At 41.5% G+C, this 14,580-nt stretch overlaps 1 protein-coding gene across 1 annotated transcript; it reads left to right on the top strand.

Moving 5' to 3' along the window:
• The first annotated feature begins 315 nt into the window (after positions 1–315).
• Positions 316–6,066, top strand: LOC133905497 (E3 ubiquitin protein ligase DRIP2-like). Its single transcript, XM_062347302.1, has 7 exons — positions 316–861; positions 1,983–2,082; positions 3,075–3,405; positions 3,556–3,974; positions 4,072–4,122; positions 4,924–4,996; positions 5,406–6,066. Exons 1-7 carry the CDS (start codon positions 528–530, stop codon positions 5,577–5,579), a joined length of 1,482 nt encoding a protein of 493 aa, XP_062203286.1. The 5' UTR covers positions 316–527; the 3' UTR covers positions 5,580–6,066.
• The last annotated feature ends 8,514 nt before the right edge of the window (positions 6,067–14,580 follow it).

Raw genomic sequence — 14,580 nt, 5'->3', positions numbered from 1 at the left:
AATCTTCGTAAATTCGACAAACCACGGGAAAAAAATCATAAACATAAGAAGCCCCTTCGGAAAAATAGAAAACAAACCACAACAATACTTGACAATAATAAGAACAAGTTAAAAAAAACAAAAGTTCATACAAGATAGAAATATAGATCAAGAAAGACATCACACACAATGAAAAGTTTATAACAACAATACATAAATCCAAAAACGTTGGTTTTGTTATGCACACAAAAAGCAACGCAAAGCAAAAAAAAAAAAAAAAGGAAAAAGAAAAAGAAGAGCAAAATAAAACCTCACCTCTCTTCCTTCATTGCCTTCCCCACTTCGTCCTTCGGTTTCTCTTCCTCGATAAACACGTAAATAATTTTTTTCTTCGTCCTCTGCTTCAACTCTCCTCTTCTCCTCGTCGTCGTTCTCCTCTTCCATCTCTCCTCCCATTTCCTCGCGGAGGGGAGTGGACGGCGCAATAAAGGCGGCGCCTTTGCCCCTCCCCAGCATGCGGAGCTAGCCACGCGGTGGGGCCCCACGCCATGCAGACCGGCCCCGCATCGCCGGAGAAGCCGCCGGCCGTGGAGCCGGAGGCTGAGGAGAAGGTGGAGGGGGTGGCGGAGGCTGGCGAGGAGCAGGGGAAGGCGGAGGAGGAGGAGGTGGTGATGGTGGAAGTTGAGGAGGAGGAGAAGGGGGAGAAGAAGGAGGGGGAGGAGAAGGAGGGGAGGGGAGGTGGGCGGCGGCGGCGGCGCGGTACGGCGGGGGAGGGCGCAGTGGTGATGGTGAAGCGTGAGCTGCTCGTGCGCTGCATGACGTGCCCGCTCTGCCGCCGCCTGCTCCGCGACGCCACCACCATCTCCGAGTGCCTCCACACATGTGAGTCATTCCTGCTCCGCCGCCGCGATCCCGGCGGCCTCGAAACCTCGCGTCATTACGACGATTCGGTGCGTTTCTCTGAGAGTTGCGACGGCGATTCGATTTTACGCGCGCCTCATTCTTGGCACTCCTCCGGATTTGGTCGCCGGAGTCCGTGGACGTGGGCCGGTGGCGTTGAGCTCGGCCATTTTCCCCGATCCGGGGATGCTGTACCACATTCTCGGCGTTCATGCTCGATTGCGATTCTCGACGTGCGTGCGTTCCGGGTTGTGTTGCGGTTTCGCCTCTCGATTCCACGTAAATCTAGTTTGAGTTGACCATGTTTGGTAGCTTTCTTGCTTTCCATTCTTGCCTTATCGGGCTCAGCTTCAATTCGGTTTATTGAGTCGTGATGCAATGTTGCATCAATGCTGGGCTTGAGCACGTGGATTTTACGTAGACTTTGTGAATCGTGGGTTGTTGATTGGTGATCTTTGTCCCGATCCGTTAACTGCTTTGGTTCCTATTTACATAATGTTTGGGTGATACTATCCACAACGTTATGTAAGTTGGTATTCAGTTCGAGTTCATCATCCACATTAGTAAGAGATCTTTTTTCTTTGGTATTCAATTCAAGTTCATCGGATGTTGGCCTGTAATTGGTGGAACTGTACACAAAACTTTTGAGGCCTCAATGTGGAATCATAGGTGGTAAATAGTTGCAAACTATTTGATTGCTCTGCATGCATGAATCAATTGGTGTAATTGTTCATGTTGTGTGTGCCTTTGAGATATTGGGAGCTATGACTTGTTTCCAACATTTGTGAATTAAAATTCTTCACTTTGTGTTTTGACTCTCTGAGTCTAATTTTAAATGGATTTGGGCATTTCAAGCTACATGGTCCATGGTAGTACCAATGTCAATATCTTTTGTTCATTTGCATGTGTCGTTTTACTTAACATGATATAGATATACTGCAGTATGGAACACTCTTTATATTTTCGATGGCGAGGAACTTTTGTGCGGCGACTTCCCTTTTATGTGAAACTAAGCATTGCGCCTTATACGATTTCTCTATGTTATGAAATCCTCACATCTAGTTTCCTCGTGATTTTTGAGCTTTGCTCTTTGTATTATGCAGTTTGTAGAAAGTGTATCTATAAGAAGCTCAATGATGAAGAGCTAGACCACTGCCCAGTATGTAAAATTGATCTTGGCTGTGCTCCAGTTGAGAAGCTTAGGTATTCTTCTCGTGATCTTTTGTTTTAAGAAATTACTGTGAGCAATTATGTTATTGTATTAGAAATGGATTGATTTTCTAAGTGCTCTTGTACTTTTCTTACTGCTAAAATGGATTGATTTTCTAAGTGCTCTTGTACTTTTCTTACTGCTAAAATACATGTTTATCAGCACTACTTTGACTTCACAGCTAAAGTTTCCTGGATTTCATAGTGTTAGCACTTATTTCCATTGGATAACAAGATGTCAGAACAAAATCATTGTAATAGATAGTTGCTCTGAACTACAGATAGTAGCAGACAAAAGAATATTAGTAAACTACAAATTCTACGGTATGAAGGACTTATGCCGCTCTCCACTGGAACATAGCTGTGCTGCTCCTGCATAATGAAGGGACATATAATTTAGAGCGACCTTCTGGAACTGTTGCATTCCAGAGAATAGTAGCTATTATCTGCCACTGACCAGATAGCTTATCACAAGTAAGAAATTCATGTTGCTTGCTTTCTCGAATCCTTTGAGATTCATGCCAAAGACATGCATAGTGGAACAAAATGTTCCATTTACAAAAGTGCTCTTAAACAAGAATTCCTATGAGTTTCCCGCTGCAGATGCATTCTGCAGTTGACCACTGGTGTTCTTCTTATCTGTCATCATTTTGTTTCTAATAGTTGTCTGACATAATTTTGAGCTTTACTGATACCAAAACTTAGCTATCATTGCACCTCTGTGTTTTCAAGGCTTCTTCTCAGCCATTTGTTCATAAGAAAAGTATAGATTCCAATATTTGATGAGACTTCACTGTATGCCTTTGTTAGATCAAAGAAATGCTTGTCTTCTGAAACACAGTTGAATATTTCTATTGCCTATTTTACCAAGAGAACTTCTCTTTTTTTATCATGTTGCTCTTCTGAGTTGGGAAAAATTTCAGTGGATGCAATTTGCTTTGTTAGCTTGTTTTTTTTCTTCTAATTTTTTGAAATCCTGATTTCAGAGCTGATCACAATCTACAAGACGTGAGGTCAAAAGTTTTTCCATTTAAAAGAAAGAAGGTTAATGCTGAAGAAATCGAATCTCCCATTACGCTACCTGTTAAAAGGAAAGAGAGGTCTATCTCTTCATTGGTGGTGAATACACCTCGAATAACACCAGCAGGTTCGACAGGACGCCGAACAAGAGCGGTTACCAGGAAGGCGGCCGCATTGCGTGGCCTTGGTCCTATCATTGTGGATCCTTCGAAAAAGGATAATGATAATTTGAATAAGCAAAATGATAATTCAAGCTTGCTAGATAGCTTGAGCAAAGTACCTCAAACAAGAAGACAGGTAAACAGATACTCGAATATTCTAATTGAATCATACCCTGTTACTTGTGTAGCTTTGGAGTGTGTAGTGAGTTGCATGAATGTGCACCAAAAGGAATCAATGGAAGAATGCAGACAACAGGCAGCACTTATTTGACTCTAACATTTGCAGGTATTGTCAAATGGGGACACATCAAGTCATCCCTCTGGTAAAGATAAACCAGGTGACAATAAGGACTTGGATAAGGCAGAGCTCTGGAGACCTTTGAATTGTCTTGTCGAGGCTGCAAGCAAAACAAAGCCCTCCCGGGGAAGTGGACAGAGTCCAGCTGTTAAGGGGGATAAGCTCAATGAATCTCCTAGTATTGAACACTCTAGCAGAACAAAGGCTAGGGAGTCTCTCCAGAAGTCCAAAGTTCAATATGATAAGAAAGATGTTCCTGAGCCCATAGTGCTGCTTAGAAAGAAAGGGCCTGGCCGGAGGAGGAAACATCCCCTAGCTTCAGCCAATGCAGCTTCCAGTGCTGCAGCTAGCCAGAACGAAAAGACATTTAGCCCAGTATGGTTTTCATTGATTGCCTCGTTTGACCAGTAAGTCACATCATAGTATCAATTATCCTCAACTTCAGTCAACACAATATCTTCGGTGTGTTCCGCCCCTGATCTTCTGTTATCCAATTGTTTTCAGGAAAGGCAACCCACCCTTGCCTCAGATACCTGCCCACTATTTGAGAATAAAGTGAGCTCATATTACTCTGTTCTGATACTGATGCACCTGATCTAAACACTAAGAATTTTCTAAATCTGCATTCAAAATTGAAGTTCTTGGCATTGAACTATTATGGAATATATTTCTATTCGAAAAGCATGAAGCAGGAAAGAAAAGAAGAACTTTTGTTAGAACTTAGAAGGGAAGATACTTTTCATTGGTCTTAGGTGATGGTGTTGTGCACAAGTGCATGTCTTAGCCTAACTGAAGAAAATGCATAAAGTTAGTAACCTCGGAAGTATAACCTTTGAGTGAAAGTTGGTGAACTTACTACGGAGTATGTGAGAAAAACTGATATGATTAAATTTGTATATTTGCTTGGATTTATTTTTGTTCTGCATGCATGTGGTACAGTGGAAGACTGGCGATTGACTATTAGTTCTCACTGATGACTTAGTTTTTGGTGCAGTGTTTTACCTTCTGTTGCATCAGTCTGCTAATTATATCACCTTGAAACCGTAGCATTCCTTGTTTTCAATTTAGCCGTCCAATTTCAGATTTCAGTCCCTGCAACCAAATAGGACAGTTAGTGGGCAGTTCCTTTTGGCCGTCTTTTAATCGCTGTAAGCTTGTCTACTGTTCTTAGTTTATTACGTGCATTATGTAAGTATGTAGTAGCTAGCCCAGCTGAGCCAAGTGTGAGCTTCAGATACTCCTACTCCTAGTTAGTGGTGGCAGAGCTGTTGATGTAGTCAGCAGCTATTTGTATTATTTTGTAGCTAAATATCTTTTAGTTATTTCAACTGTGGCTAATACATTGTCTCATGATAGGGATGGAAACATACCTGCATCATCCATCCAAAAGTACATTATGCAGAAGCTCAGTCTTCTAAGTGAATCTGAGGTAAGACTCCTACCCTTCTGTATTGTTTAGTGATGATTTTTCTGCGCTTATTTTTTTTAATGCGGCCATGAAATATCTAAGCAGCCCATGGAGTTTGTAGTGAAAAATGTCACTAATGTTATTGTTGGGACCAGTTCATGTTGGCATGTTCCAGAATTGAGTAATTTTCATCTTAGAAATAAAGGAGAAATTACATGTGCTGTATTACAAGTGTTTCTTATCATCTTGTATGGGGCTGACGGAGATATTCCATTTGTCCTTCTATTGCGATCAGAAGGTGCATTCTATACGCAAAATTAATTACAGTGTCGTACTTGTCTCCCCCCCCCCCCCCCTGCTTTTATTTGAATTTCAGTTTCTTGTTTAGTATTACAACTTGTCTGAACAGTCCCAACCCTTGAGTTTACAGGTTGAAATAAGCTGCTGTGGGCAGTCAGTGAACCCTGCGCAACCTGTGCGCAACTTAGTGGAGCGGTGGCTGAGGGTTGGCCCGGCGCGCCCTTTGCAGACGGTGATAGGCTCCTCTGGGGGAGATTATGTGATGGTGGTAAGTTATGGGCGGCCAAAGTCTGCATCTTCTTAGATGTACATGGTCGACCTGGTGATCTCCTAAGTAGACACATGGTTGCGCTGCCCCCTGGGAAGAGGTTCAAAGATAAAGGGTTCGCCCCGTCAACATATACCCTGGCTTACTCTGCACTCTGCAGCCAGCCATTGGTATCGTATTTGTGCTCTCACTGATGCTGCTAGATGATGCTCGGTTCAAGGATCTGTTTGTTCTTTCGTTGTTGTTATACAGTAATACAGATGAGATGAAAGCCGTTGTAATTTGGAATTTGGTAGGCTGTGAGGATTGACGTTTAGGTTTGGGATAGACAGATGGAAGTTGGGAAGTGATGAATGGCCACAGTGGACTGTGGCGCGGTTGTTTCTTCAATTGTTTTTTTTCCCTTCTTGAAAAGAAATGTAATGTAGTTTCTTTAGTTGTCCTGAACTGAAACTGCTGTAATACCTGGCTGTGATTTATTCGGATAGTTGGATCAAAGTGGTTGTCGATATGTTTAGCTGTGTATGCTTTGTGCCTGGTTGTTACTTGTACCCTTTCCCTGCCTGCCCGGCGCTACGTGTGCCTTTCCTTTCTACCTGAAAGAAAAATGCAGCAGCGACACGCTACACTGGAGGGCATGTAGAACAAATGCAGCATTAGAGTATTTAGTTCTACTACTTTATTTACTAGGAACCGGCTCCAACGAAGTATAGTATGCATAGCCTTCTCTCATTCGCAGCAAGCATAGGCTCCGGTTGGCAAATATCGTGGCATCGAGTGGGTCTTCCTCCATTGCCTGCACTGACAACCAGTAATAACTCAGTTTCTGAGAACTTGTTTATGCAACGGTAATTCGATTCAACAGGCTATGTGCTTGCATTAGTTCACATCTGGTGTGAGCAAACCGCAAAGAAGCGTATCATCTGATTTACGCAAGCAGAGGTCTTTAAAAAAACGAAAGCAGAGGTCATTTCAAGATAAACTCGTTTCAAAATAAGCAGAGGTCTGATTATACAACGCAGTTTAATTGCTCCGCGATCTGATTTGATGCAAGGGGCTATGGAGAAGTCAACATAAACTGCTTTGATAATATAACTTCATGTGGTTGTGGTTGGCATGGTTGTTATGCTGGTCGCGTCAAGCGATCGCCTGTTTCCGTCGGCTGGGTGCGGCTTTGCGAATGGATTCTGATCTGAGATGTCGGCGTTTGGCTAAGATTTTGGTCATGGATGCATGTGAGTTGCTTTAGGTGCCTACAATTTTGCCTCCTATTTATGGGTGTACATTGGATTAGGGTGTCTTTGAGATCCTCTCAATCCACGATGGAAGACACGTCGGCATTGCAGCAAGTATTTCATTGTCTTGGACCGTAGGATGGTTTCAAGCTGAAGGTCTTGGTTTGAGATTCGGTATTGCTTTGTGCATACTGACTTTCAATCTTTTCTCCTTATTTTTTTTCTTTTGTAAATGCTACATGTACCCACTGAACCTCGTAAAAACGAACGATTTCATCGTCAAGTACTCAAGTCAAACAGATTAATTTGCCACAGATGCCTTTAAATTCCTATGTATAAAATAAAGCACCAATGCAGTGGAGCAAGGAAGCGCTTAAGCTGCCTCGCGCTGGGCCAATTTCAGAAATTCTTGGCTCGGCCCATCCTGATGCTTGGCATGGATCGGGCCTTCAAATAAATCCATATCCGGCCCGGCCCAATATAGTAGCCCAGTCAAGCTTACAGAGCCGGAGAGCCCATCATGTCAGTCTCCCAGGCCACGTGCAATTCTTCGTTCGTGCTGTCAGATTCCAGCAACTAAACTATAACATATATTATCGAGCTAAGATTTCGAGGTTGGGTACTGTAGCTACTGTAGTTATGACCCACATATGTGTATATATAGATATACGAATGCACATACATACGTATATATATATATATATATATATATGTATATGTATATATGTATGCATACATATACATATATTTACACATATAATATAATTTTATTTTTAGGAAATTTTAAAAAATATCGAAAGGAATATTAGTTATATTGATAAATCGACTGAAATAATCTAAAATGCAAAGAAAAATATATAAAACTCAAAAAAATATGAAATAAATTTTGTTAGTTTTGTATTACTGTTGTCTACATGCTAAAATTACGTGCATGCATAAAAGTACTACTGTTTTCTCTATAATTAAGTGAATGTGTTAAATATTGATAAATACATAAATAAATATTGAGATATCTAAATTGGTGAATCTAATTTTTTTAGTCTTCTTTTATCATGTTCTAAAAAAAACGAGCGTGATGTAGACGCGCCAATCAGATTGTGGATTAACGCTGCAAGTGTGGATGAATTGGCTGAAGTGACTCACGTCCGAGCTTACAGTTACAGACAACCACAAGATATTTCAGAAACGAGCTATAGTGGGTAACAATATGTGCTGTGCATGAGATGATGAGAGTATATATGGAGTTTCCACTGGTTTTGAGTCCTCCAGTTCTCCCAAGTTTTAATTGATTTTGGTTAATTATCTTCAGTAGCGAATGCAGAGAAGCCAAGCAGGAGCTCATCCGCCTATCGCTTTCTTTCTTCTCCTCCCTCTTCCTCCTCTTCCTTTTATTCACACTCTCTCTTTTCTTCTTTCTCTCTTTTACCATGATAAAAAATTATTGGAGAACTTAGAGGGTTTCCATTGACTGCGAAACGGTAGTGAGGCTAGAGCCCCTTAGCCCCTAGGTCCGCCCCTAATTACCTTGTTTATTTGGCTCATCTGGATAGATTTTGGTTAATTTAAAATTGTTATATGGGGGAGGACATAGCAACAATCCCCTGATTGTGTTGTTCGATCTCTAAGGTAAAACAGAAAGGATTTGTAACACATAAATCAGAACACTCAAACAGCGTCATTATTCTTCATGAACTCAGGATTCATACACAGATCGCTGTACAATACAACAGTGAATTAGTGAACAATTATTGATCCGCTACTTGAAATACAGCCATGACATTTGATGAAACCCAAGAAGAACCAGCCGCCACGTTAGCACGGCAACTAGCTGACTTTGTTGAGCAGTGCGGTGGCCATGGTCTAAGTTTCACCGATACATGGCGAAGGCCGATGTACCCTATCCGATGCAGTGCGATACACCGATATGACGTGTACGGGTATTAAGGAGTATCGGAAAATTATGATATATAAAAAAAATTCATGATACTTTGTCGATACTTACTGATACCTCCTTCCGATACTTTGGATCAGAATATCTCGTTTCGAAGCCTAGGTTAGACTAAACAGCATCAACCCACAGCTCATTGTCAACCCTAAAACAACTCACCTCTCTCCTCGATTCATCGTCTCCTGCGCCCGTGTGCCGCCCCTTACTTGCGCCGTCGCCGCCTTCAGATCCAAATCCGCCGACATACAAGGAGCCCAAGGCTCTGACCAGCCGGAGAAGCGCCGCCATCCGTGCCACCATCGGCCTGGGCCCTGGAGCATCGCAGCGCAGGTACTCTGCTCTCCAGTGAGGTGGTATGTGTCCATGCGCCTATGGTGTCCGAAGAATCGTGTGGCTTGTTCGAGCATGTACAAGGAGATGCTTATCAGTTTGGTATACTTGGCGTATCCTTATTTTTTGGCAATCGCTATATCAATGTGTCCACGTACCCGTGTCTGTATCAGTGAAACTTAGGCCATAGTGGTGAGCTGCTCGAACTCGCTGTTGGCCCCGGCCATCCTGCCCGCTGCCGCCGCGGCGCCCCTGCCAGCATGCCCCGTGAGCAGCAGCAGCGAGCGCACGGCGACCCAGCTCCGCGCAGCCGCGTACCCGCGCATGAGCCGCAGCGTGGGCACTGACACCGCCCCGTACAGCATCCCGCACGCCTCCAGCGCGTCCCGCGCGGACGTCCCGCTGGCCGCCGCCAGGTCTACCGCAATCAGGAGCTTTTTTTATTTTAGTCTTTTTAACTAATATTTTAAAAACAGTATGTGAAATATTAAATTTTTAAAAACTAACTCATTTTATTACGCTAAAGTATATAACATAACTCATAATTTTGTCACACCAATGCATAAGGTGTGATCAAGGTGAGCCACATTGGCGTCCTGCCTCGGTGCCTTGCTATGTGCCCCTTTTGTCATGTCAAAGTACATGACGTGACTCATACATTTGTCACGTCACATGCATTAGTGTGATCACATGGTGAGTCACGTCATTTACTTTGATATGATAAAATAAATTAGTTCATAAAAATTTAGTGTCACACATGTTGTTTTTAAAATATTAATTTAAAAATATCTAATATAAAAAAAATCATCCACAGAGTAGCAACTCTCGTTGGAGGTAAAGTTGAGCCTAATTCAACTTGGTTGCACCGTGTTTTGAAGCTTGCAGTTTCTTAGCAAGAATTCGCAGCCCAGCCCAACACACCACGGGCCTTCAAATAATTTTGCTAGCTTGTCCTACTACAACTTCACTCATCTATTCTCAGCAAGCAAAACTTTCCAGTAAATGAATTGAATTCCTAAAGGCCTAGGAACTGCAAGGAAAAAAAGAAGAATATGCAGTATGTATACATCGGAATGATCCTATACATTTACACAACATGAACACCTAAACCCTAAAAGAAATAACTATATAGACTCAAATCTCTGCAAGTCACAGTGTGTGCCAACTTGTTCCCTAGCCTCTGAATGTTCATCCAGTGATCACTCTTGGCTAGGTCATCAGACGAAATCGTGCAAATGAAACTGCTATCCTGGACCATGGCTTCGGGTGTCAATTTCTGAAATGGAAGCGAAACAAGCAGCAGATCATGGCATAAGCGTTGGATTGGCTGAAATTAAACACATCAAAGCTTGGATGAAGCGGCAAGGCTGCAAGAGTTACACCCAACTAAGTTCAACAGAATGAGCATCAACATCAATCTATTTTTTTTCTTCTCTCGAACGTGCAAGAGAGCTACGTGTTATTCTATTAAAGAAGAAGAGTACAAAGATGTACAAACTCACACACCTCACACACTCAGATTAAATAGAACATACACGCCCATAAATAAGAAAAAACAACGACCAACAAGAATTAACACCGCGAGACACTTAGATGGGACTCAGGAGGTTCCGAGCCCCGGCCGCACACCACAGAGCTCCCTCTTCGCAACATCAATCCAGTTCAGTGATATGCTTCCTGCCTAAGGCTACAGACAGCCACAAAATATCTTATGGTTCATCGCAAAAGAGCAAAGCACTCAAGCATAGCTCGAAACTAATCTTTGCAGCAGTATATTGTGGCTACATAAAGTATCAGTCCCATATGTGTTATAGAGGATCATTAATGTGAGATATCAGATATGTCAATGGATGCAGCAGCTCGAGGGCAGGGTTTCAAAAACCGACGGTTACCGAGAAAAAATTACGATAACCGGCCATCTCGGTCCGGCTCGGTTTCAGAAACTGAACGGTAAACGAATTTGAATTAAAAAAATAAAAAACTTCAATTTTTTTTAAAAAAACTAGACACAATTATAAGAGCTTATGTGAAAACAAATTCAAAAATAACATCGTTTGCATCATATTCTATAGGGAGGAAGTTTGAAAAAAATGAAAAAAGTTGAAGCATGCGGTTTAGTTATTAACTCATGTTAACGAAAAGATTAACATGCAAACACATATTTTTCTTGTGTAGTGAAAGGACAATGATTTCGTCTAGAGGGGGGGGGGGGTGAATAGACGTTTTACAAAAATTTGTCCCCTTTTACAGTTGACCTAAACTTCCAGCGGAATATAAACTAACGGGTTTTTCACAAGTGAGAAACCTAAATATGCTAGGCTCAACTAGTGCACAATCACCTAAATAAGTATGGAAATTACAATCATAAGGTGACAAAAATTATTCAATTCTAGTAAGAGATATGCAATAAAACTTAAATTGAAAAAGTCTGAAAACACTGTTCATATAACTGAAATTACTGTTTATCCGGAGTATCTGGTGTAGTCCGGATAGTCTGGTGTGTACAGGTCCGGAAACTCCGGTAAAGTCCGGATTCTTCGGTTTATGTACAGAACAGAGCCCGAAACTGAATAAAATTAATGAGTAGAGAGTTCTAGCTCAAACCAAGTGATGTCGTGTGTTTTCGGAGATGATTACACATAGATTCACAGAGAACCTACACTCAAATACACATAAACAAGTAGATCGAGTAATATACACAAAGATTTGAGCAAGAACTTAGAAGTAAGGAAACAAGAGAGGAGACACAAAGATTTGTTTCCCGAAGTTCGGATTCACTACCGTGAATCCTACGTCTCCGTTGAGGGAGCTCCAACGAGCCGAGTCTCTTTCAACCGCTTTACTCGGTCCACTCTTGATTTCTTCCCTTACGGAGGCGAAATCGAGCCATTCACAAACTTCCGCGGTAACCCACAACCTTGGGTGCTCGTCGGCGACGCCTAGCCGCCTAGGAGGCTTCACCTCCAAGAGTAACAAACACGACAACGAACTTCTTACCGAGAGCTCAAGTGCTTAAGATTGGATTTTGGCTCACTTGCACTCAATCTTCCAATCTCTCAACCCAACTCACTTTTCTTCTCAAATCACACACTAGAATGGAGTGGGAGAGATTCTTTTGGCTCTAAAATGTGTTTCTTTCGTGCCCTTTCAGCAGCCCCAAAGGATGGGGCGAGTGGGGTATAAATAGCCCACTCCAAAGAACTACCCGTTACTGTTCTGACACGCCTACCCCGGAGTATCCGGTGAACACCGGAGTATTTGGTCCCAATTCCAAAAATGGCGTCAGAACGGTCACATAATGTGTCAGAACTAGCCGTTATGCTCTTTTCTGGACTTTACCGGAGTATCCGGCCTACACCGGAGTCTCCGGTCGACACTTAACACAGAAAACAGCCCCAGAGACTTCCCGGAGTCTCCGGCCACTTCAGGTACCGGAGTATCCGGACTTCACCGGAGTCTCCGACCTTTCCAGGTACCGGAGTATCCGGCCTACACCGTAGTCTACAGCCACAGCACAGCTGACCTCCGAAAAACGGCGATAACTTTTGATCCCGGAGTCTGATTTCGACGATTTTGGACTCTATGGAAAGCTTATTCAGAGGGCTACACATCCCAACTAAATTCATGACCTAAAACACATAGGATCAAATTATTAACACTCCAAAACCTATTTTGAACACTTTCACACTTTCCGCTCCGGACTCTTAACAACAAACTCTCACTTTGGGTTTGGTTGGGAACTCTTGAGCACTGAGATGCGACAATTAGCTCACGTTGCATCCCTCTTAATAGTGCGGCATACCTATACTCAAATTCAAAGATAAAACACATTTGAACCACTTTGAGCATTTGAAAACTTTCAAGTACCGCTTCTTTTTCTTTCAAACCTTGAGGGTTGCCAACTTCTATATATTCTTCACTCCATCTCTTCTTGATTCTTCATATGATTGATGTGAATCATCCATAGCTTCCCATGGCCTCGCACGGTCCATCGGCGCAAAGTCTTCACTCGCTCTTCACCACCGTCTTGGTCCTTCGGCGTCAAACCATTTGCTTGCCCTTCACCATCAGATGGTCCATCGCAGCCGAGTCTTACTTGTCCTTCACCGTCTTGCTATAGAAAACCACTGTGTATTCGACATCTTCAAGGAATTCATTTTATCAAATATGCAGTCCACTCTTGTTCTTCACTCTTGGCATATGTGATTTCAATTCAACTTATGCCTTCTTATAGATCCTAACCTCAACTCACTCTTAAGCACAAAGCACATGGGTTAGTCCATAAAACCTAAATGACAACATTTATATCTTAAGTTACTTGATCTTCACAAGTAACTTATTAGACTTCACGCATATTGTCAATCTTCATATAGAACCTAACCCACTCATTTTTAAATACATAGTACACGGGTTAGTCCATAAAACTCTATTAATAAGTCATACCTTTAGTTACTTGATCTCCATAAGTAACTTAGCCTTCAAACTTATTGCTAATCTTATTGAGCTTCTTAATCTTCTTATGAGCATCACCAAGAGCTCATTTATCTAGATGCATATTTCTCCTCTATGCATCACATCCGAGTATCACCTAGAGCTCATTCATCTTGATGTACTTTCAATCTTCCTATTCACCTAGAGTTCATGCATGTCTCTTCTCCATGCATCACCTATTGAACAAGCTACTAACAATCTCAACAACATTGTTAGTCTATATGTATTGTCATTAATTACCAAAACCACATATAGGGGCTAGATGCACTTTCATGTAGAACGTATCTTAAGAGAATCTTTAAAATTGATTTCACTTTATTTAGAGTTTTATTAATTTCTCTATGATTTTTACAAAGTTCACAAGCATAAAGTGAATATGTTAAGAAACAGCATTATAATTAACCTTTTCATGTCTACTATTATTTTTCCTACATAAATCACAGTATAAATAAACTAATAAAAGTGGTTTCACTAATTTTTGAGGTGTGATGGGTCAGTTATGAATTAATCTAGTTGCAACACATTTACACAATCCTGTATATTACAATAACTAATTCATGAGTTCATGTATTTTTTAAAGACATAGGGTCATGTAAGAAGACTAACAAAATTAGTTTCATGATTTTTGGATTAACAAAGAGTAAACTATGCATTAACTTGGTTTAACAAATACATTTTCTCACAGAAAATTTTGAACTTTTTTATGAGTATAAATACTTTTATCATGTAGATCATGTTACAAGGAAAAAAAAAATTGTTTCACTTGATTTGAAGCTTAGATGAATTAATTATTGATTTTACAAGATTGAGATAATTTTTGGGTTTTTTTTGTTGAACATCACTGAAAATCGAGAAAACTGCTCGATAAATCGAGAAAACCGAGCGGTTACCGATAATGCGGAAAATTTGAGAAAACCACTCGATAAATCGCAAAAACCGCTCGGTAACCGGTCCAATTCGACTGGTTACCGAGCGGGTAAAATCACGATTTTCCCCCCAAATTTTAAATTTTTTCAAATGAATTTTGTCCGAA

The sequence above is a fragment of the Phragmites australis genome, chromosome 22 (genome assembly GCF_958298935.1).
Source record: "Phragmites australis chromosome 22, lpPhrAust1.1, whole genome shotgun sequence".
NCBI lineage: Eukaryota > Viridiplantae > Streptophyta > Magnoliopsida > Poales > Poaceae > Phragmites > Phragmites australis.
This window is presented reverse-complemented; position numbering and strand designations above follow the sequence as displayed.